The 21,037-nt window shown below is 60.9% G+C and overlaps 1 protein-coding gene across 3 annotated transcripts in view; it reads right to left on the bottom strand.

Moving 5' to 3' along the window:
* Positions 1 to 21,037, bottom strand: part of LOC144932990 (active breakpoint cluster region-related protein-like) — a 56,248-nt gene that overhangs the window by 21,245 nt on the left and 13,966 nt on the right. For 2 of the 3 annotated variants that reach the window (XM_078857406.1, XM_078857405.1), the window contains exons 2-4: positions 15,455 to 15,669; positions 6,027 to 6,131; positions 5,576 to 5,761 (exon numbers count right to left, since the gene is read on the bottom strand). In XM_078857406.1, coding sequence (XP_078713532.1) covers positions 5,576 to 5,761; positions 6,027 to 6,131; positions 15,455 to 15,669 — 506 coding nt within the window. The remainder of the gene's footprint in view (positions 1 to 5,575; positions 5,762 to 6,026; positions 6,132 to 15,454; positions 15,670 to 21,037) is intronic. The other variant, XM_078857408.1, reaches the window with a different exon arrangement.

Consider the following 21,037-nt stretch of genomic DNA (forward strand, 5'->3'; position numbering starts at 1 on the left):
CAGTTCGACCGACAAAGGCCCTTTGCTGCGGGAGTGAGGGGGACACGGAGATGCGGTCGGCTGGGGCGGTGACGACGTAGAAGGTGGCCACCGCGGTAGTGACGGCGGTGGTGGCGGTAGCGGTGGCATGGTGGTGACGTTAATGGCAATAGTGATGGTGGTGGTGGTGGCGATGACAGTGGTGGTGGTGGCGATGACAGTGGTGGTGGTGGTGGCGATGCTGACGGCGGTGGTGGCTGTAACGGCACCGGCGTGAGCACGGTGCGAAGGTCACGCTCGATGTGAGCGGCGAGGGCCGCGGCGCCGCCGTGCACTCCGGCGTCGGCCAGCTCCCTCCGCCGTGCTCCCAATTACCACGAGCTATTAGCGCAGGCGGTCGATGGGAGCAGGAGTGAGGGGGGGATTGTGAGCGGAGCCATGCACCAATCCGGAGCCTGCGTGCAACAGCACCGCGTGGTACGCTGCTCACTGCGTTTACTGCCGGGGGAGTGGGGGGGGGGCTTGCGGGATATGCGGTGGGGTCGCACTGCGGTTCTGGTCCAGTTACACCGGGGATGTCCCATTTGGAATAAAAAAAAACAATTACAGCTGTTGTGAACATTTGAGCTGTGTGGTTTATTTTTTTTAAGCTCCACTCTGAGAATTGTGGAGCCATTGGGATAATCTGTGCAGAGATGTGGGATGTTCACGCAAATAGAATATATGCTACTGTGCGTGGGCAACTCTGGAGGTGGTGGGCCCAGCACCACGCGCGCTGCCTTTGTCTCTCCGGTGCTGATGTTTACACACCGCACCAGACACTCAAGATTAATCAACCTAGGGGAGGCCCAGGACCGTTCAGATATTCGCCACGGATGTTGGCCACGAGCGGGAATTGAACTCTGGTCGCGGGGTTTGTGGCGCAGCGCGCTGACCACGACGCGGCACACGTACGGTGACAGACGAGGTCACGGGGAGCCGCAGCCGAGGTTTGTGGCGGCGTGGCGTAGCGGCGAGAACACGAGGCCCGACCCGAGGTGGAGAGACCTCCGCTGCTCCCCCAGCCCAACGAGGAGGGGGCCGGAGGCGGCGGGAGGTCTCCCCCGAGGGGCCCCCTAGGAGGTCCCTGCGGCCCACGGCGGAACCTTCACGCCTCTGTGCCACCCACAGCCCAACATCGCCACTCACCCACGGAAACATTTTGCGAGCGTTGGTACAAATAGTTCCGAGCCGAATAGAGAAGGAAAAGCCGGGAACCGTCGATGCTGCAGCCGCTTATACGCGGGAGCGAGGTGATGGGCGGTGGGCACGGTGGGACCGCGAGGAACTGTGTCGATGTGGGGGTGGCCTTCGTCTAGCAGTGGAAGGAACTTGGCTGACGGTGATATTTGTTATCCTGCTTGTTCTTTTCATAGCAGTTTACATTTTCACCCGTCCTCCAATGTTTCCCGAAGACCTCTGAATGAGATAACCGGAGTGTGGTTGCCAAACATAGCCCCAAGGGCAAAAACGCCAAGCAGCCAGCAACAAACTGCACTGTTGAAGGTATAATTAATACAAGTTAGTGTTTGTTGAATTGAGCGAGGTTATCTTAAGAACTTGGGAAAAGAAACGATGATAATGACGGGAGAGGGAATTCCACAGTGAAGCGGTGCCAGGGAAGAAACAGGAAGAGAAGTGAGGTGAGCAGCAGTGTGGCGAGTGAGTGGGCGAGTGGGTCTGGGTGTGGTGTTGGTCACTCACCCCCTCGTGTGCCGTGCTGGCCTTCATAGGTGCAACTACTCGATATAACAGCACTTGCCCCAACAGTCTGTTGAAGGCTATTCGGGGGATCTTTGTCTTTGTGGGTGTATGAGTGAGTGGGTGAATGGGTTGTTGCGGCCTGCAGTGTGGTGGTGGTGGTGGTGTTTGGCTGCGCAGGAGTGTGGATGAGTGAGTCTCGAGTCCTCAACATGGGTGGGGGAATCAGGGAGTGAGGCTCACGGGAGCAGTGACCACAGGCAGTAGCGGCGGGAGAGCGAGTGCCCAGAAGTGGCCATCAACCAAGATGTGAACTCTCAACTTGAAGACGGCGCGGGTCGAATTCCTGTGACCCAGCAGGACTCGGTCCTATGCCATCAACACGGACACAATTCTAAATGAAACCACCAACCGTGCCAGCGTCTCCGCGGTTTTGCCAGACACGGGACCCTCGTTTGCCCACACACATGGCACGGCTACTCGTGGCGCAGGGCCCGGCACATGGGCCGGCGGCTGGGAGGGCCAAGCCCCCCGCCCCCCCCACCCTGCCGGCTGTCGGCGGGCGGAGATGTCTAACCGTAACAAGGCGTTTATCTCGCACCACCTCGTGGTGCTCACTCTAAGCGGCGCTCCCGGCGCCGGTGGGGGGGGGGGGAGCCTCGCTGGAGGCGGCGGGCTGCACGAGTGGCTTGAGAAGCGCCGCTCGGTTAAAATAAATAAATAACTTGATATATAAATCCCGCTTGAGCGCCGGCGCCAAGCGCCGCCGTTCACGGCCAAGTGGGCGACGAGGAACACTGCCCACGGCGTCGGTGACAGGGCGAGGTGGGGCGGCAGGGAGCCGTGTTGGATTTGGGGCCCTGCAGGCAGGCCTCGCCCGGCGAGCAGAGTTGCCGCCTGTCCCGGTTGTTCCCCAGGATGGGCCTTCTTTCGAGGCAGTCGCTGTCCCGGGGAATTTGTCGGTCTTCCTGGTGTTTTTCAGCTGCGTAGCAACAATAATAATATTACACCATTCAAGTCGACGCATGTACAGCTCTCCCCTCTTCCCCTATCGTGACGGATTCTTACTCTTCCAATCATACGTCCAATTTTATTTACCTCAGGTTGCAGCCTCGCAGAGTGACAGGGAGCCACTTCTGGTAATAAATTGGTGATGCCTGGCAGGCCTTGCAGACATCACCAATTAAGTTTGCCGCTGATACGTAATTAGTATGGACAGTTACATCTTTCAGTTGGGTCCCCTCGCTCTGTTTCGACTATTTTTTATGCTTTAAATAGCCCGCTTGATTTTATGCCATCTTCTCAAACACCAAAATGCCAGGAAATCCGTGACCCTAGCGCACCGCTCTATTTAATGCGTGATCTCTGTCTCGGCAGCGCCGACAGCATTGTCACAGGACGTACACGCACGGCATGCTGGGAGCCAATGCCTCGATCTCCTGCTCGGTGAGCAGCACACCTTTGTGTTGTTAATATTCACCTCTTGTCCGTATTTTCGCGAAATTGGAAATCGGTGACACTATGGCCTCGCCGCATTCTGTTGCTCTCTCATTCCACTCCGCCTCTCGAGGGGGTGTCAGTAAAGTTATGTTGGGGGGCTCCCAGCGGGGGGGGGGGGGGGCGTTTGGCCGGGCCTTAAGATAAAGCGGCGCATTAAAAATAATAAAAGTAGAAATGGCCGCCGCTTTCTGCCGGTGGTTTTACGAGGAGGCCGCGGCACGGCCGCCCGTTATTCACCCCCCCCACCCACCACATCCTCGACAGTTTTATGGAAGAAAAAAGAATCAACCTCATCCCGTGTCCACAGGGCCCCCCCCCACCCCCTTCCAAGGAGGACGTTTAAATTCCAGAGCCCCCCCCCACCCCCCGCTCACACCTGCGCCACGAAGACAACGGCAAGAGGCGGCCATGCGCCGCGCGGAGGAAACGCAGAAAACTAAACACGGCGTACGAGTTGGGATTTGGCCGAAAGTAAACACCTACATCACCATAACGTCCACGGTGTACGTCACCAGTAAACAAGATGAATTGTGATGCTGCTGCTGTGTTGGTAGTGGCGCACAAAGCACGGACATTGGTCAATAATGCTGCCCTATTACGAGGGAACAAAGTCATATTCGACGTTTCAGGCAATGGCCCCTTCTCCGTATGAAATATCTATCGTCCACACGAGTCATGTATCGGTGGCAATCATCACAGCCCCTCTGCTACGGAGAAGAAGGGCCGGTGCCCGAAACGTTTCCCCCCTGGGCATTTTTCCTTCTTTTATGGTCACGGCGTCGCTACGTCCCACAGACTTCCTGGGCCGCCGCGGCCTTCGCAGACCTTCGCTCAACTCTGACAACCAAAGGCACCGCTCGGGGTCAAAGGTCAGCCGTGAGAGAGGGGGGAGGGGCCGGGGGGGGCGCCCGGCCGACGGATGCCGCCCGCACCGCAGAGTTATTACGACGCCCGGCACTTCTGGTAAATTACCGAATCGCCAGGGGCGTCACCGACAATGACGGCAGAGAAAATATTTGGACAACGGTTTGAGACAAAGGTCCCCCGCGTGGCCGTACAGACTGATCGGGACAAGGGCCGTAAGCGAGCTCCGATCAAGGCTGGCATGGAGCACGAGAGGTTGGTGTGGCCAGAACCACGTCGAGCTGCCTGGACGTGGTTCTGGCCACTGATGTTAGCCACGGTTCGGGAACTGTGTGCCACACGCTAACCACTGCGCTGAGGCTCCCTACGCACATACATACGATGCATTAATCTCACCATACACAAACCCATCACCCTACATGGCTGGGAATCTAACCCAGGTCACCGGGTTCGTGTACTTCAAACAGACAAAGGCACGAAACGCCGAGGTGCGCCCTCCATCGCACAGGCAACGGCACGCGTGCCCTCACCAGCAGCCGTCGCAATGCCTCGCGCACTCAACCCGAGCGGAGTGACAACTTCAGCGCGCATTAACCTTTCCCGAGAGTGAAATACCATCACAACAAGAGGCCTAATCACAGCGCACATTCCAATAGGAGAGCTCTCCCACACAAGGCTCTCCACACACACACGCACATACATGCACACACATACCGTAACCCCCACCCAGGCCTCTTCATACACAAATGAAGACAAAGATCTCCCTAGAGCCTTAACGGACTACTGGGTCGCGTCCTGTTAGCGCGCGCCCATGAAGGCCGGCACGGTGCAGGAAGTGGTGTGGCCAGCACCCCAGCGGGCCGCCACCTTTGTCTCCCAGTGCTGACGTTGATGCGCTGCACCGGGAGAGGCCTGGGCCCAGGTTGGATGAGGGTCAAAGTCGGGGTGACCATCGTTTCCCTCAAACCAAACATTCTCACTCTGGCCCACGTCGATTGTCAACGCTGTGCAGTCAACTGCGATGAAGTTCAATGTGGTGATCGTGGTGCCAAACCTCGGTACAGTTCCATCCCTGTCGTGAGTAAGCAGAGCTGTACGTGTGTGTACGTGTGTGTACGTGTGCGCAAAGTGCAGCGGTGACAGGGGCACGTATGCAACTACGTGTGCAGTGCAGCAGCGAGCGGGTACACAAGCGCGTGTGGATATGCGTGTTGCAGCACGCAGACCCACACTTGCTCGTGGAGCAGCAGTGCGCAGCGGTGGTGTAGCGGTAAGCGCACTGCGCTACGAACCTGGCGACACGGGTTCCATTCCCGCTCACGGTCGACACCGGTGACGATGATCTAATCCGGTCCTCAGCCTCCCCTAGGTCGACTCAGCCTCAAATGAGTACCTGGTGCGATGTGTAAGCATCGCCACTAGGGATACAAAGGCGGCCGGGTGTTGCATGCGTGCGCGGAGTCGCGTGCGTGTGTGCGCGCGTCGCACTTACGAGCTTCTGGAAGAGGTCCCCGACGCGCTGCGCATGGCTCCACTGCTGCACGCGTGGCAGCAGCGCTTGGTAGAACTCGCGGTGCACCTGGTAGAGCTCCGCCACGCGGAAGAAGATCGTGTCGATCTGCTGCGTCGTGAGCACCGGCTGGGACGTCGTCGCCGCCGCCTTCAGCGGCCGCATCGGCTGCGGGGGGGAACCAGGGGGGTCATCGGGGGGACTTGAAAAGACTTGGGGGTCGTCGGGGGGGACTCAGAGGTCACGGGGGAACCAGGGGTCAAGGGTACAGCACCCCAAGATTCGTAAATTAAATTCGTTATGTTGTTAAAAGGCGAGAGGGAAAGCGAGTCCCCCGACTTGGGTCTTTGCTCAAACGTCCTGGACGTTTCCCCACACGTGCGGCGGACAGCCTCCCACCGCGAGTCGAGCAGCGGGTCGAGCTGGCACGTACCAGCAGCAGGGCCTCCAGGTGAGACAGGTAGGTCTCCTCGCTCGCCAGGATCCCGGAGAGAACCCACTTCCTCATCTCCATCCCCTTCTCCAGTTCGCCCTCACCCTGCGGCGGAAAACACAACGCCATTATCATCATCACCAGCAGCCGCAGCTGCAGCAGCTACGGTCAATCCACTGCTAGATGAAGGCCTCCCTGCAAGCTGCCACCACAGGCCTGAGATGTGGCAAGTCGGCCAATGGGCGATCTGCTTGATGATGACGTCGTTGGCATTGTTTGCCACCACGCCGTCGCGGGGCCCTTCCTGCAGGGGGCGCAGCGCCGCAGAGTGCGTGGGATGAGCGTGGGGGGGGGTCGCCAAGGAGAGAGAAGAGGGAGGAGGGGGCAGACGGAGAGAGACGGGCAGGCAGACAGAGGGACACACCCGCCAGGAGAGAAGCTCAGGCAGGGAGACAGCGACAGGGGGACAGGCAGGAGACGCGCAGAGAATGTGGATATACTGCAAAGTAGAAAGGGCATTTGGGGAGACGGGAAGACTTCAGTGATGAGGATGACAGCGGAGAAAGGAAAAGCATTGCGGGAGACAGAGGGGGAAGTTGGAAGCGAGAGAGAGGAAGTAGTGTGGGCAAAGTAGGAGCCGCAGAGAGAGCAGCAGTCAAACAGAGAGACGGAGAGGAGGTGGAGATGGTGAATAGTCGGAGAGACGCAGGGGGACGGAGACACAGGGAGACAGACAGAAACAGAGACACAGGGAGAAAGAGACACAGTGAGACAGACAAGAGACACCGAAACAGAGACAGAGTGAGACTGAGACAGTGAGACAGAGACAGCAATCGTGGAGATCGAGTCACCGAAGGAGGAGTCAGGGCTCAGACGGAGACAGAACGTGACAGAGACACAGAGACACAGAGACACAGAGAGGGGTTGTGGGTGTCTCTCAGCCACGACACCGGGCCATTACCAAAAATGTCACGGATTACTCTCTCCACTTATTATCTTCCCTTTCGAGTCGTGTTATTGACGAACGTGTTGGGTTTTTAGCGAGGGAGGCAGGGCGTGTGTGAGTGAGCCCACGTGCCCACGTGTGTGTCTGTGTGTGTGTCTGTGTGTGTGCGAGCCCACGTGTGTGCGTGAGTGAGCCAGCCCACGTGTGTGTGTGTGAGTGAGCCCACGTGCCCACGTGTGTGTGTGTGAGTGAGCCCACGTGTCCACGTGTGTGTGTGTGTGAGTCCACGTGTGTGTGAGTGATAGAGCCAGCCCACGCGTGTGTGTGAGTCCACGTGTGTGTGTGTGAGTGAGCCAGCCCACGTGTGTGTGTGTGAGCCCACGTGTGTGTGAGTGTGCCCACGTGCCCACGTGTGTGTCTGTGTGTGTGCGAGCCCACGTGCCCACGTGTGTGTGTGTGTGAGCCAGCCCACAATGTGTTTGTGTGTGAGTGAGTCCACGTGTGTGTGTGTGAGTGAGCCAGCCCACGTGTGTGTGTGAGTGAGCCAGCCCACGCGTGTGTGTGAGTGAGTCCACGTGTGTGTGTGTGTGAGTGAGCCAGCCCACGTGTGTGTGTGTGAGTGAGTGAGCCAGCCCACGCGTGTGTGTGTGAGTGAGTCCACGTGTGTGTGTGTGTGTGAGTGAGCCAGCCCACGTGTGTGTGTGTGTGTGAGTGAGCCAGCCCACGTGTGTGTGTGTGTGAGTGAGCCAGCCCACGCGTGTGTGTGAGCGAGTGAGTCCACCGTGTGTGTCTATGTGTGTGAGTCCACGTGTGTGTCTGTGTGTGTGCGAGCCCGTGTGTGTGTGAGTGAGTGAGCCAGCCCACGTGTGTGTGTGTGAGTGAGTCCCCGTGTGTGAGGGAGGCAGGGTGATGTGTAATGTCGCGCAAAAAACCATCTCCTACGTGCACTGCCATCTCATCGTCATGCTCTGTGTATTTAGGTGGAGACGCGGTGAAGAAGCAGTCGGCCTGAAGCCGTTTTACAGGAAAAAAAAAGGAAGTGACAGCGGCGTCGAAATCATAACGCTGCAGATACCGAGTGGCAAACGCATGGGAGGAGAACAACATTGGTGGTTACGTGCCGCCGGGATGACCCCAGCAGGAGGTGAAGTGCTTCATCGTCGGTGGAGCGCCCAGCCACACCGGGGCCATTAGCCACACGTGCGAGAGAAGGGAGATCGCAAACCAAGGGGAGGATCGAGATGAATGTGAAGGCCTCTCGCGCCGGGGTTCCAGGCGCTCGCCGTTCGCGAGTTCGTCCGCTGGGGACCGCGTTCTACGCGACGGGGCCACGCGTTCCGAAACCGTGTGCGTCAAGGTGGGCGAGCGTAATAACGAGAGCGACACCATCGCCACCACCGCCACCACCGCCACCACCGCCATGACCGGGTCCCTGGCGACCAGCAAACAGCGCCGGGGGGGGGGGCTCACCGACAGCAGCCAACGAGCTGCCTAGGAACCGCGCGGCGGCGAGAGAACGACGCGACACGGTGGGGGGTGGGGGGCGTGGAGGAGAGGGGACGCACGGGGACGAGGAGGGGCCACGGGCGTGGAAGCAGAGGAGGATGAGGGGGGGGGAGTTTCAGACAACTCTCGAATGCGCCATACCCCCCTCTCCACCATTTGGTGCGGAGCCAAGAGCTCCATTACTGTGATGCGGGGCCGCGCCCCGCTCTCTCCATCTTCCAGGGAGGTCCGCCCCGCACTCTTGGCTCAGCTGCTCGTAATGACATTAGCTTATTATTCTACGCCGTACCCGCAAAATTTAATTTGTCCAAATAAAAAAAAAATGATAGTAGAATTTCCTTGGGTGTTTTTTTTTAATAAAATTGTCTCCACCTTCCCTGCCGACGGCGGCAGCGTCGGATGCGATGCGTTCTGCCGATGCTCTCTCTCAACGACTGCTCACGATGAGGGCTCCGCCAAAACCAACCGTCTCCCCCGTCACCAAGTGGCACGGAGCACGGAGCCGTCTCACCACCAGCCCCGGCTCGCCTTGCCGCGAGTTACAAAACCCACGAAGGCCGCTGCGAAAAGCGGAGCGATCAGCGCTTTCACGAGCCGTGCCTGGGAGCGAGAGCGGCCAATCAAACGGTGCCAGCACGCGGGGCTTCGCTTTTCCCTACGGAACATTCGTTGCACGTGACTTAGTGGTAGCCGCAGCCACGGCGAGAGGAGGAATACTGGATGTGGTGTGCCCATCGAAAATCTACGACGTTCCACGGTGGAACGTATTGCGAGTTGTTGGTCCGCACCCTGCTGATGTTTAAGAGCTCCGTGGATTTCTCTCGTGATCTCACTTCCCCGTACAACCGATCTCAGCTGCCACGATCAGCTGGCTCATCTGCCGGTCACCCACCAACCCCTTTCAGCTGCTGTCAGTGGCAGAGCTGTCGGCCAAGGAACTCCAACGCCGATGAAACAAAACGACATCACCGCCGATCATGCTCCTCCGAGTGTGGTTTTCAGTCAGGCATTGTTGCGGCGTGAATGTTCATGCACGGGCACGGTTTACAAGAAGAGGAAGTGCCGGTAGCGAGTGAATGCCGCGTGGATTAATATCGGAGTGCGCGATGACGATGCGCTATGTTTAGCATCGCTGTAAAGCTGCTGCTGCTGCTGCTGAGAAGAGGAATCGAGAGGCGAATGGTTGGACTAACACCGGGCACAACCTGGGTCTGGTTCGCAGGACCAGCGGGCGATGCAGGATCACGTCGCGTTATAACGCGCAGACAGAATGGGCACCGCTCGCACGCGGGGTGTGTGGGGGGGTGTCGCACCCCGTGCAACCGCACTCCAAGGGCGACGAAGCCTCGAGTGGGAGAGATTCTTGTTAACCCGTCACTCACCCCGGCAGAGCCAGCGGGCAGAGCCAGGGTGGGGCCGTCCCGGTGCTGCGGACGCGAGAGGGCAGGCACCGGCTCGGTGGGGGGGGGGGGTGGCAGCGCGAGCCAGGAGGCGCCGCCGCGACTGTCGCGGGGCAAACCGAGCGAGCCTGGGCAGGACTCGTCGCTGCTGGCACGGAGAGAGACTGAACATGGACGAGTGGCGGCCTGAAGGAGAGAACGCGGAGATACAGCCAAGGAATCGTCCCGTGTGCGGGTGCAGGATGGCTTGTCGGGTAGCCTGATGGCGAGGGAATTGCCGGTTCGGGAGGCCTTCATCCGGCAGCGGATAGACCATGCCGATGACGACGACTCGGACGCCGGCGATGCTGTGCTAACGAGAGCGGAAGCCGACTCGGGGACACGGAGTGGACTTTCTCGATCGATCGGTGCGAACCGCTCGTCGGCTCGGAGCGGGAGCGGCCGCACGGGTGGGAGATGCGCGGCGCCGCCGCAGGTCGCGCGCCGCGGACGCTCGCCCGGGCGGCGTTGATGAACGCCGGTGCCGAGCACCCCCAGAAGGGAGTGAACTCGCAGGGTCATCCCGGCAGAAGGAGACCGCACGCGCGCAGCTGTTGTGCGCGCGTGTTTACACGCGGAGATGAATGACCCCAGGTCTCCCTTGCTAAGAGGCTTTTTGTCCGAACGGGTTGTGGCTGGCGTGCAACGTTCACATTGGTACTGTACGAATTAGAGAATGAATGCTGCACGATCGTGACTGCGTGCAACGAGTGTGCGTGTGTAGATGGATTCACAGTGGCTGTGGTGTGTTCGTGTGTGCGTGCGGCGAGATGAAAGCACCACACAACTGTGGTGTGCGTGTGTCTGTGGAGAGCGGTTGGCACTGCACAACAAACCCCAACCGCAACTAACATCGGTGGCGAGTGATCTGAGCACCAATCCTGAGCCTGCCCGAGCTCAACTCAGTTTTAAACCGAGCACCCAGCGGGGTGTGTATACATCAACACTGGGGAGACAAAGGTGGCCAGGCACAGTGTGCCCTCGTGCGCCGTGCCGGCATTCATCGGTGCTCACCAATAGCGCTTGCCCCAACAGTCGATCCGGGCTACATGGGGGGTCTTTGTCTTCGTGTGCGTTGCAAAGCATTCCCCACACGGCCGTTGCGCGCGACCGCGTACGCGCCAAGTGCCGCCCACGGGCAAACACAGCAACCCGCGCGGGCCAGCGCGGTGAAGTATGGTCAAACAAACCCCCACGACGCACACAGCGTGGGGGTTTGCCGCAGGGTGCTGGAAACGATTACGAATGACAACCGGTCCGGCGAGATTCAAATTACCCCTCTTGGCAAGGGCGACCCTGGGGGCCGCCGCCGAGACGATCGTCGGGACGGATGCCGCGAGTGCCCATCGGCCCGCGCTCCGGCCCCGGTCACGCGACAGCGGAACCGGGCGGGGAGCGGCTCCGGCCGATCACATCTCGACGCCGTTCAACGGCCCATTTAGACGGCGACCGCCCCCTTTCGTCCCAGCCGCCGCCGACGGGGGTGCGCGGACAACGACCAGTGGCGCCGCGGCTCCCCGAGCCGGGCGGCGCCGCGGCCCCCGGGGAGCCGCCGGCAGCGGGGACCGAGCTGCCGAGCCCACGCGGACGCTCGCGACCGCCGTCAGGGTGCTTCCCCACCACCCCCTACCGCCCGCACGGACGTCAAACGATCCCCTTCCTCTGCATAATTAACGGCTTTTGTCATTCAGCACGGGACAATACGGGAGGCTAATGAGGGCGGGGGGAGGGTAGGGGGAGGACGGGGGGGAAGGGGGGTGGGGGGGCGGCAGGGCCCTTGCTCAAGTTGGCGATGGGCGGGCAGCGCCACCGCGGCAGATCCAGGCCTGCTCGGACGTGGAGGCCGCCGCCGCCGCCGCCACAACCGACAGCACCGTCGTCAGGTCGGCAACGACGGCACCGGCGCTCGTGCATCCAACACGGGTGACTCGCTCCGGTCACACCGCCACCGCCCCCCACCCGGCCCACACCGGTCGAGTCCGTGCGTTCTCCGCGTGGGGGCTACGCTGACGGGAACTTGTTAACGGCGCACGGCTGCCGACGGTCTCCTCCGTGGCACCGAGGAAGGCGAGCGGCGACCGCGGCGGTCGCCCCGGCCTGGTCCATGGGGCGGGCGCAAGGGGATCCCTCGGACTAAACTCTCCTCAGGAGGAATATCAATATATAATAGGGGACGTTTCGGGCAACGGCCCTTCTTCAGGGAGAGTTGTCGAGTCGCCCGCGCGTCAACGCGGCAGCGGCGGCGTCGTGGGCAAAGCGGCCGTCGTGAGAGCCGCACGGGGCGACCCTCCCACGGCAGGCTCACGTCGCAGGCTCGGGTGAACCGCGACCGGCACGCACGCAACGGGTCGGCTCCCACGCCTCCTCAGCCGTGAGCGCTAGGTTTAATGAACGCTCGCGGAGTTTCCCCTTTCATGTAAAGCGAGCAGTCAACTTCTTCTTTCGTACTGCAGCCGACGTGGATGCAGAGCGACAACTACGACGTCACGTTCAGGTGGTCAAGGCCAGTCAACCGCGTCGGGAGTAAGCGGCGTGTGTCGCCGCTGCGATGTCTCCGTCGTATTTGTGGGTTGGGCATTGCGTCGTTTGTGCATCAGGTATCCGCAATCTGCTGCCATGAGTCACAGAGCCGAGGGAGTTTAACGGCTCCCTCACTCGCCCGCCAGAGCTCGGAGTTGCCGCCACTTGGAAGGGTCGCATGAACATTGACAGCCGAACGTTCCGAGGTGAATGCCGACAGCTGAACGAGTCCCGTGCGCCACGCCGAGCGCTGTCGTTCGCCGTGACGTGCCGGAGACGCGAGCGAGTTTCACGACCCCTCCTTCAGGAGGGTCCTGCCGCATCGCGACGTTTGACGGCTCCGCGCGTTTCGCTGCACGTGCCGGACGTCGGCGTAGCGCCCCGGCGACAGCCGCAAAGAGCGAGGATGCGGCGACAGTGACAGCGTACGCGCCACAAATCGACGCCTCACCGCGCGGCGCTGCTTATTTCCCAGGATGCCTCGTGGGCCTCACCAGGACAGCGGTGAGATTCCAACTAATCGACAAAGTGCCACGACCTCGTCGCAATACACAGGAGCTACCGGTGGAGGGAAAACCACACGGGTCTCCTCCTCCTGGTCACGTGGTCCCCACCGCAGATGGCGGAGCGTAACCCTCGCCAGCCACCGCCGCCGCCTGTGAACCCTCCGCCACTTCTCGCCGCGGGCAACGTGGGACCCCCTCCACGGCCCCCCGCGACCGCCCATCCCTCCCCCCCCCCTTTTCTCCACTCCTACCCAGCCACTCCCCCTCCCCTCTCTCCGGCCCACGACTCCAAGCGCTCGTGGTGGATGCGTGCGACGGAAGGTTCACGCCGTGCCGTCGCTCACTCGGCTCGAGAGCCGCAGCCCGCCCCCCGCCCCCCGCCCCCCACCCGCCGTGGGGCTGCGGCTCTTGAGCTCTCCCCTCCGCTTGTCGACGACGTCCCAGGGGACGGCGTGCGGCGAGATCTGCCGACCACTACCATCACTACCACCACCACTACCACCACCACTAACACCACCACCACCACCACCACGACCACCACTACCACTACCACCAACACCACCACCACCACAAACCTCACTCGCACAACTACAAGTACCACGATCGCCACCGTGACCACCATATCCAACGGCTTCAAGTGAAGCTGTCGACAGTGGGGCACGGCCACCCTCCCCCGAGCCCCACCCCTCCCCCACCCCTCCCCCACCCCACGGGTTAATTAATTAACGGGCGCAGGTAAACGTGAAACGGGGGGGCGCGACGGCGGCTCCGCGTGGATCCCGCTGTGCGGGACGCGGCGGTGCCGGCCACGCACCACCACGGCGGCACAACCACCACGGTGGCACAACCACTCCTGTGGCACGACAACAACACACGCATTACCGTGACCACAACTAAACCACAATGTAGGCATCACTGCTCTCACACATGTAAACCACATAACCAAACCACCACTGTGGCACCACCGCCACCCCGCGCATCATCACCGCCGTGGCACGCGCGGCATGGCACCAACCATGCGGCGACAGCGGCGGTGGCGGCGTCGGGAGCAGCGCCGCAACGCCAACGCCCGCATCGCCCGTCCAACTCTGCCCACGCGGCGCCCCCCTCACCGCACCGCCACCACTCCCCAAGTCCGCCCGGCACCCCACGCCGCACCGGCAGCAGCAGCGGAGGCAGCAGCCCCCCCCCTCGCCCCCCCCCCCCCACCTCGGCGGGACGGAGCTCCGTGACCTCCACTCGCCCGCCCACCCAACCACCGCCCCCGACTCGGGGGAAAACTACAGAGCGATTGTGCAGCGGCCACGGAAAAAAACACGGAGCGCTCGAGACAGAGGGGGCAGTGTTCCACAAGAGCTCGGCCCCCCGCCCCCCGCCCCCCCACCCCACCCACCCCCGTCCCCCGAGCCTCATGGTCAAGAGCCGCAGGGAGACGCGTGCCGAGGTGCACAGGCAGCGGAACGAAATGGTTTTTATCTGCAGAACGAAATCATTTCAGCGGGAGCGAGAAATGGCAGCGTGCGGGGCGCGGGGCCGTCACGCCGCACACCGCGGCTGCCCGCGGCCTCTCCGAGCGTGCAGGCGGCGAAACTGCGCGGGGCCCAGGGGCCGGAGACACGGGGAGGGGAGAGCGAGCCCCGTTCCATTGGACGAGGGGGCACCCAGTTCAGTGCTTGCCGAGGGGGCCATGCCAACCACGCGACTCGCCAGTCTTCACTCGCCCCACACGCCACAGGCGACACACACCTCCCAGATATCCACACGAGGGGCACGTTGCTGGAGTTGACGAGGCTCGGTCACTTTCTCAGGAGGGTCTCTTGTCATGTTTTCGGAGTAGAGGGCGACGATGATGGTTGTGACGTGTGTGATCCCAATCGATTCTTATTCGGATAATTTTCCCAATTTTTCTAAATGGGACCATAACGCCGACACACAATTCTGGTCGTCGTGGTGGTCGAATGATGTCACGGGAAATTTGACGCCCGCTGCAAATCAGACATCCTCTACATGCAAGTCGAGGCTTCGCTGCGTAGGTCTACGCGTCTCTGCGAGTCTACAGGTCTCTATGCGGGCGGCGTATGTGTTGAGGTTGGCCGGGGCCCTGACACCGCCAGCGCACCACCGACAGCACCGACAGCACCGCCGCCTATCGCACGGCGGGCGCACGCAACGAGGATCGCCGCTCACGGACGAACGAATGGACACGCCGCGCGTGCGTCGTGTGCGCGGCAAACGAAGGCCACGGCTCTCGCAGGGGCGGCGGGGCGAGGTTCGACTCCCATCGGTGCCAATCCCCAGCACGGCCGCGAGCGCCGGGGGGAGCTCGGCAAAGCAAGGCAACGAGGTGGGCAGTGAGGAGGTGCGGTACGAGGTGTGCTGTAAGGAGGAGTGACACGCAGAAAATGAGGAGTAGGAGAATTAGGAGCGTTCGGATGAGGATGAGAATAAGAAGCCAGCGGAGGAGGAGGGGGGGGATGAGGGGGAGGCGGTGCGCTGCCCGGCAGGACCCACCATCTTGCCGGCGTCAAGCGCGGCGGCGCTGGCGGCGGCGCTGGCGGCGGCCGCGGCGGCGGCGTCGCGGGCGCCCCGGATGCGCGCGGCGGCGTGTGGAGACGAGGAGGGGGAGTCGTCGATGTAGGGCATCCCCTCGGGGGGCGGCCTCCCGTCGTCGCCCCGCTCCGCGTCGTACACGTAGCCTGGGGACGGCACACCGAACAGGGACTCGCCTGGGGGGCCGGGGCGGGGGGGGAGCAGGGGGGAGTTCACACGATAGCGACAATTAAAATCGCAGATTACCCGCAGCGGGGATTCCTTTCTCGAGCGCCGCCGCTGATCCGTGCGGGTCGTGGCTGGGATATGTTAACTATCTCGCCTGGTATACAAGAGGTCGTGGGTTCAATCCCGACCCTGACCCCTGTATAGTTTACGTGTCTCTCCCCGTGGTCGCGTAGATTTTTATCCGGGTCCTCTGGTTTTTCCCTCCACATTTAGAATCCACACGCGATTAGAGTATTTGGCTGCTACAAATGTCCACATGATGAGCCACTTCGTTGAGCCAGCATTTGTGGCCAGGTCGCCTCTGAAACAGCTGTATAGCTCAGTGGGCCCCTATCTAGCAAAATAAAATAAATAGTTTAGTTTTAGTTTAGTTAGCCGTATGTGGGAATCGAACCCTCGATTGGAGGCGCACCACTTCCTCCCAATCCTTGCTAAGAATCGCGCTCCGACACTTCCTCGTCTGGGGGCTCTCAGCCAGGTTTGCGGTGCCCTGCGGAGGAGCAGCAGCGGTGCGCGGGAGATCACGAAGTAAATAAATAATGGTGATCCGACGCTTGGATCGCTCGCGGGGTTTGGAGAGCGAAGCGCGACCGGCGGTGGCAGTGGCCACCGGATGATATGGAAAGCCTTAAAGCCCAGAGCGGTGACAGCCTAGCCACGGGCCACGATAGCTCACCACGCATTGCACCGTATGACTGGATAACCGAGCGGGGAGCGATTTTGTCCAACGGTCGTCCTTGCGACCGTCCTCGCTTGGCGCGGGTTTTCCGTGATCACCAACCACCACACGCGTGGGGTGCGCATGCGGTGCGTGGCAGGTTGATTTACGCGTAAAGTTTATGTTATCAGGACAAGCAAACTGTGGGCCGGGTTCATGTCAGGCCTCTTCTCGCAAAACGACGATAAGGTACGCCGCGTCACGTCCAGGAGCACTCGCCGAGCTCCTCGATGAGAAGACACGGCCCCCCCTGCCCCCCCCTGCCCCCCCTGCCCCCCCCCCGCCACCCCCACCCCCCCACCCACCCCCCCACCCACCCCCTCCATCCGAGAGGCACAGCAGCAGCGGTCTACGAGTGCCGCACTTCTCTGTGGAATTTTGAGCACGGAGAATTTTTCGCAAACATTGCCGCCCAGTGCAAGGGGGCGGGAGGTGAGGGGCGCGGAGCGGAGTTTATACCGAGGGCTTGTGACAGGATGGCTCGTGGCAGCCACAGGCTCACAACCGCTCACAAACAACCACTCGCGACAACGCAAGCGCTAACCACAACCGCTCACCACAAACACAACCGATCACCACACCCACAACTGGTCGTGACAATGGCACACCTCACCACAAGTGATCATTAAAACCCCCAAGCAATTATTACAACTGCAGCCCTAACCACAGCCGCTATCCCGGTGCCACGTGCGGTGCCCGGGCGGCGGTGTCACCGCGGCGATCCCGCGTTGCGCTAATTGCCGCGAGAGCGTCACTTGGGTAGCCCGGGCCGGCGGGGGGAGGTATGTCTCGTCTCGGCCGTGACAGCGCCAGATGTGAGACAAAGGCATTTCCCAGGAACGCGGCACAAACAGGACGCGGATCTGGGCACCGCCCAACTGGGAGGTCGGGAGTGTGGGGAGGTGGGCGAGCCATCGCCGGGGAAACGGCGAGCGAGAGAGTGAGAGTGAGAGCCACGTGGGGCGGTGAAGCATGGGGGGCAGCCAAGAACACAGGTGACTGACCAGGGCAGCAGTTGGGCAGCCTGGTCCACTGGGCCGCGATTTGCCATTCCTCCCACTCCAGATCCACCATCCCCCAGTCCCTACCCCCCCCACCCACCCCTTCCTCAATCCCTCACAAAGACAAAGACACACCCACATACAGACACACGTACGGACACAAAACAGACGCACTCGCGCAGCAATAACAATCGCTGCCAATAACAATCGCTGCTATTCGGCTGACGTCGCCGCAGCCTTTGCACCAGGCGAGGTGGACTTCGAGGCTATCACCTGAAGTGTGGAAAGTTCGCTGCTGACTAAGGGGGGGGGTAGTGCAGACGGAGGAGCGCCGACCACCAGAACCCCCCCCGGGCCCGGCCCGTATTGCGTCCCGGTGTGCAGGAAGGGCCTCTCTCTCTCTCGGCGTGCGTCCGAGCCTCGCACGTTGACGCCGCGGCCGGCGCTTGGAGGGGGCCGAAACGAAGAGGAGCCCTCGACTGGCGCCGGCCCACGTGCTGCTGCGTGGCTCCCCAACGCTGCGTTGACGTCGCTCGGCGCGCCGTCCGACGTTTCCCTCTACGCGCCGGGAGCTTCTGCAGGAGCCGAATAATTCTTGGGGGGAGTCGCTCGGCACGACTCAAAAAACCGCACCGGTGAGCCGCACGGCGGCGCAACGCCTACGCAGGCGCAATATTTATAATTGCGGAGAAACAGGCGCGCCTAACGGGAGATCTTCTTGGATTGTGAAACCGCTCGGTGATGGCGTGAAGGTGGTGGTGGTGGAGGATCAACAATAATTATTTATTGCAACGAACAGCCAGGGAGGGATGGCATCATCGCAATTTCCTGCGATTGTCCACGCTGGGAGGGCCTGGCTGGTGGAGGCCCTGCTGTCATTTTTATAGCTCCGGGTCTCTGACCGGCTGCTCAAATCCAATTGAGACACACGCACACACGCACGCACGCATGAGCACGCTTACACAAAGAGCCCACGTTTAGCTTGTAATGGACTGTTGGGGCAATTGCTGTTAGCGAGCTCCTATTAAGGCCGGCACGGGGGTTCGAGGAGGTGGCGTGGCCTGTGCCTCCACCAGGTACTTGTTGAAGGCTGAGTCGACCTAGGGAAGGTTCAGCACTGGTTCAGATAATCGCCACTGATGTTGGCCGTGGCTGGAAACCAGGTCATCAGGTCTGTAGTGCACCCACAATGCCCTCACTGATGCAGGCACAAAGACAAATATCCCCCATATATCATTTACCAGACTTTTAGGGCAAGTGCTGTTCGCAAGCACCTATGAAGACCGGCATGGCACACGAGGAAGTGGGTGACCAACACCACGCCCGGCCGCCTTTGTCTCCCCAGTGGTGATGTTTACACACCACACCAGGTACTCATTTAAGGCCGCGTAGACATAGGGGAGGCCCAGAACGGGTTAAGATAACCGTCGTGAGCGGTTCGTAGCGCAGCGCGCTAACCGCTACACACTACCGCTCCCCACACTCACGCACACACTCCCCAACAGCCACGAACACTCGCTTCCTGCAGACAAGTTTTATAATTCCTTGCACTGTGCAATCAGTCCTTTCCCTCTGAAGGGGAATCTGAAAAACATCCTCTGCTTCACAACACACTGTATGATGACTGTAGACATCCTCTCTCCGACCACCACACCGCAGGTCACAATGACATGCTCACCTACCTACCCACTCACCACACCGCAGCTCACAACCACACGCTCACCTACCTACCCACTCACCACACCGCAGGTCACAACCACACGCTCACCCCACCTACCCACTCACCACACTGCAGGTCACACACCTACACACCCACACAAACACAATCATTCCCCCTATAGCCTTAACAGACTCTTAGGGCAAGTGCACCTATCAAGGCCTGCACAGAACACGAGGGGGTGGGTGGCCAGCACTATACCTGACCGCCTTTGTCTCCCCAGTGCTACTGTTTACACAGAGCACCAGGCACTCATTTGAGACCGAGCTAACCTAGGGGAGGCCCAGGACCAGTTCAAGATAATTGTCACTAGTGTTGGCCGAAAGTGAGAATTGAATCGGGTTCATAGTGCAGCGCGCTAACCGCTATAATACATCAACACGCGCCATTCTCCACTAAGTGACGGTGACGTCACCACGGCACCTGTGCCAGGCCAGGTGCACCTTGAGGCCACGTGAAGTTTCGAAGGCTCGCCGACAGGACGTTACGGGACAGACCCTGGTGCCATGGGTTGGCTGACTAAGATGACTGGAAAATGCACCAGCTGTACCCTCCCTACTGTGCCAACTACAATACCCACAGACGCACGCACAACCAGATACAGGAGTCCCCCAGAGTGCCCTGGACCACGTGGGGAGCCCAGCATGCCGCAAGGCCCTCCCCCCCCATTGACGTCGGTGCGGGCTCGTTCCTTCACAATTGGTTTTGTTGGAATTTGGTCGCATTAGGGTCGGATTTGGGTCGGATTAGACCAAGAGACCTCTTCACCACACGGTTCCGCTACTTCACTCGCAACATTCAGAAACCCAGGGGATCGGAGACTCGGGAGTTTCACAGACTCAGGGACCTGAGCCTCAGTGGAACTGGAGAGTTGTGAATTCTGGAGACGGAAACTCAGGAGACAGAGACTCAAGAGGGTCAGGGCGACAATAAACTCAGGAACTCAGGAGACAGAGGCTCACGGCACAGACGCGGTCCATCCCACAATGATCCACCAACCCCAGTCCCCAGGGAATCTCTCCGTCAGGTAGCCCCTGGCCCAGCGCCGCCCGGTCTGGTCTCACCGGGCCGGGCGGACCGCGTCCCCACGCTCCACGCGGCCCCACGCACGAGCCACAGCCTGCCCCGGCACGACCACATCACCAGCCCGAGTGTGTGCCCCCCCCACCGCATCCCCGTCCCGCCCCGCAGGCTAAGCATGGTTCAGCCTGGTCACCACTCTGATAGGAGCCTGCCTGGGAATCCCAGGCGTTGTAGGCTTGGGTTGCGCGATGGGCCGGAGATGGTGGCACAGGGACGGACTCTTCAATCTATCTTGGTGGCGCTCTTCGTGTCGCCCCTCGTATCGCGCGTGGTGGGGATTCTCCGGTTCCCTCCCACACGAAGCCAACCTCTCATTGTTCAAAAAGGAATTGGTCAAACTTCCCAATGACGAAGAGCTGAGTCACCCCCCCCTGAGTAAATCAAGGATATTATTATTATTATTTCTATTTTTAATCATTGTTATTATTAGTACCCCACCGCCCACGCTGCTGCTGCTGATGACGATCGACAATGATGGACGACGAATGTGGACGACGGTGACGAGACGATGGCGGCCGTGACGGCCACGAGAAGCGACGCGCAGCACACGGCCGCTCTCTCGCACGACAGCGTGCGGCAAACCCTCCCCCCACCTCCCCCTATCTAATCTGGGCACAATTGTTGGGTGCGGCGGTGCGCAGTCGAGTTGATGTTGGCTGCCGCCGTGCTCTCCGCGTAGTAAACACGACGCGGCCGGGCGCTATTGTTCACGGCTGCGACGCGCTCAGCCGGTGGCTCGGCGCCGCCACCGCTCTGCTCGCGGAACCTTCCTGTGTCGCCGGGAGCGTGGCGCGGTG

This window comes from Lampetra fluviatilis, chromosome 6 (assembly GCF_964198595.1).
Source record: "Lampetra fluviatilis chromosome 6, kcLamFluv1.1, whole genome shotgun sequence".
NCBI lineage: Eukaryota > Metazoa > Chordata > Hyperoartia > Petromyzontiformes > Petromyzontidae > Lampetra > Lampetra fluviatilis.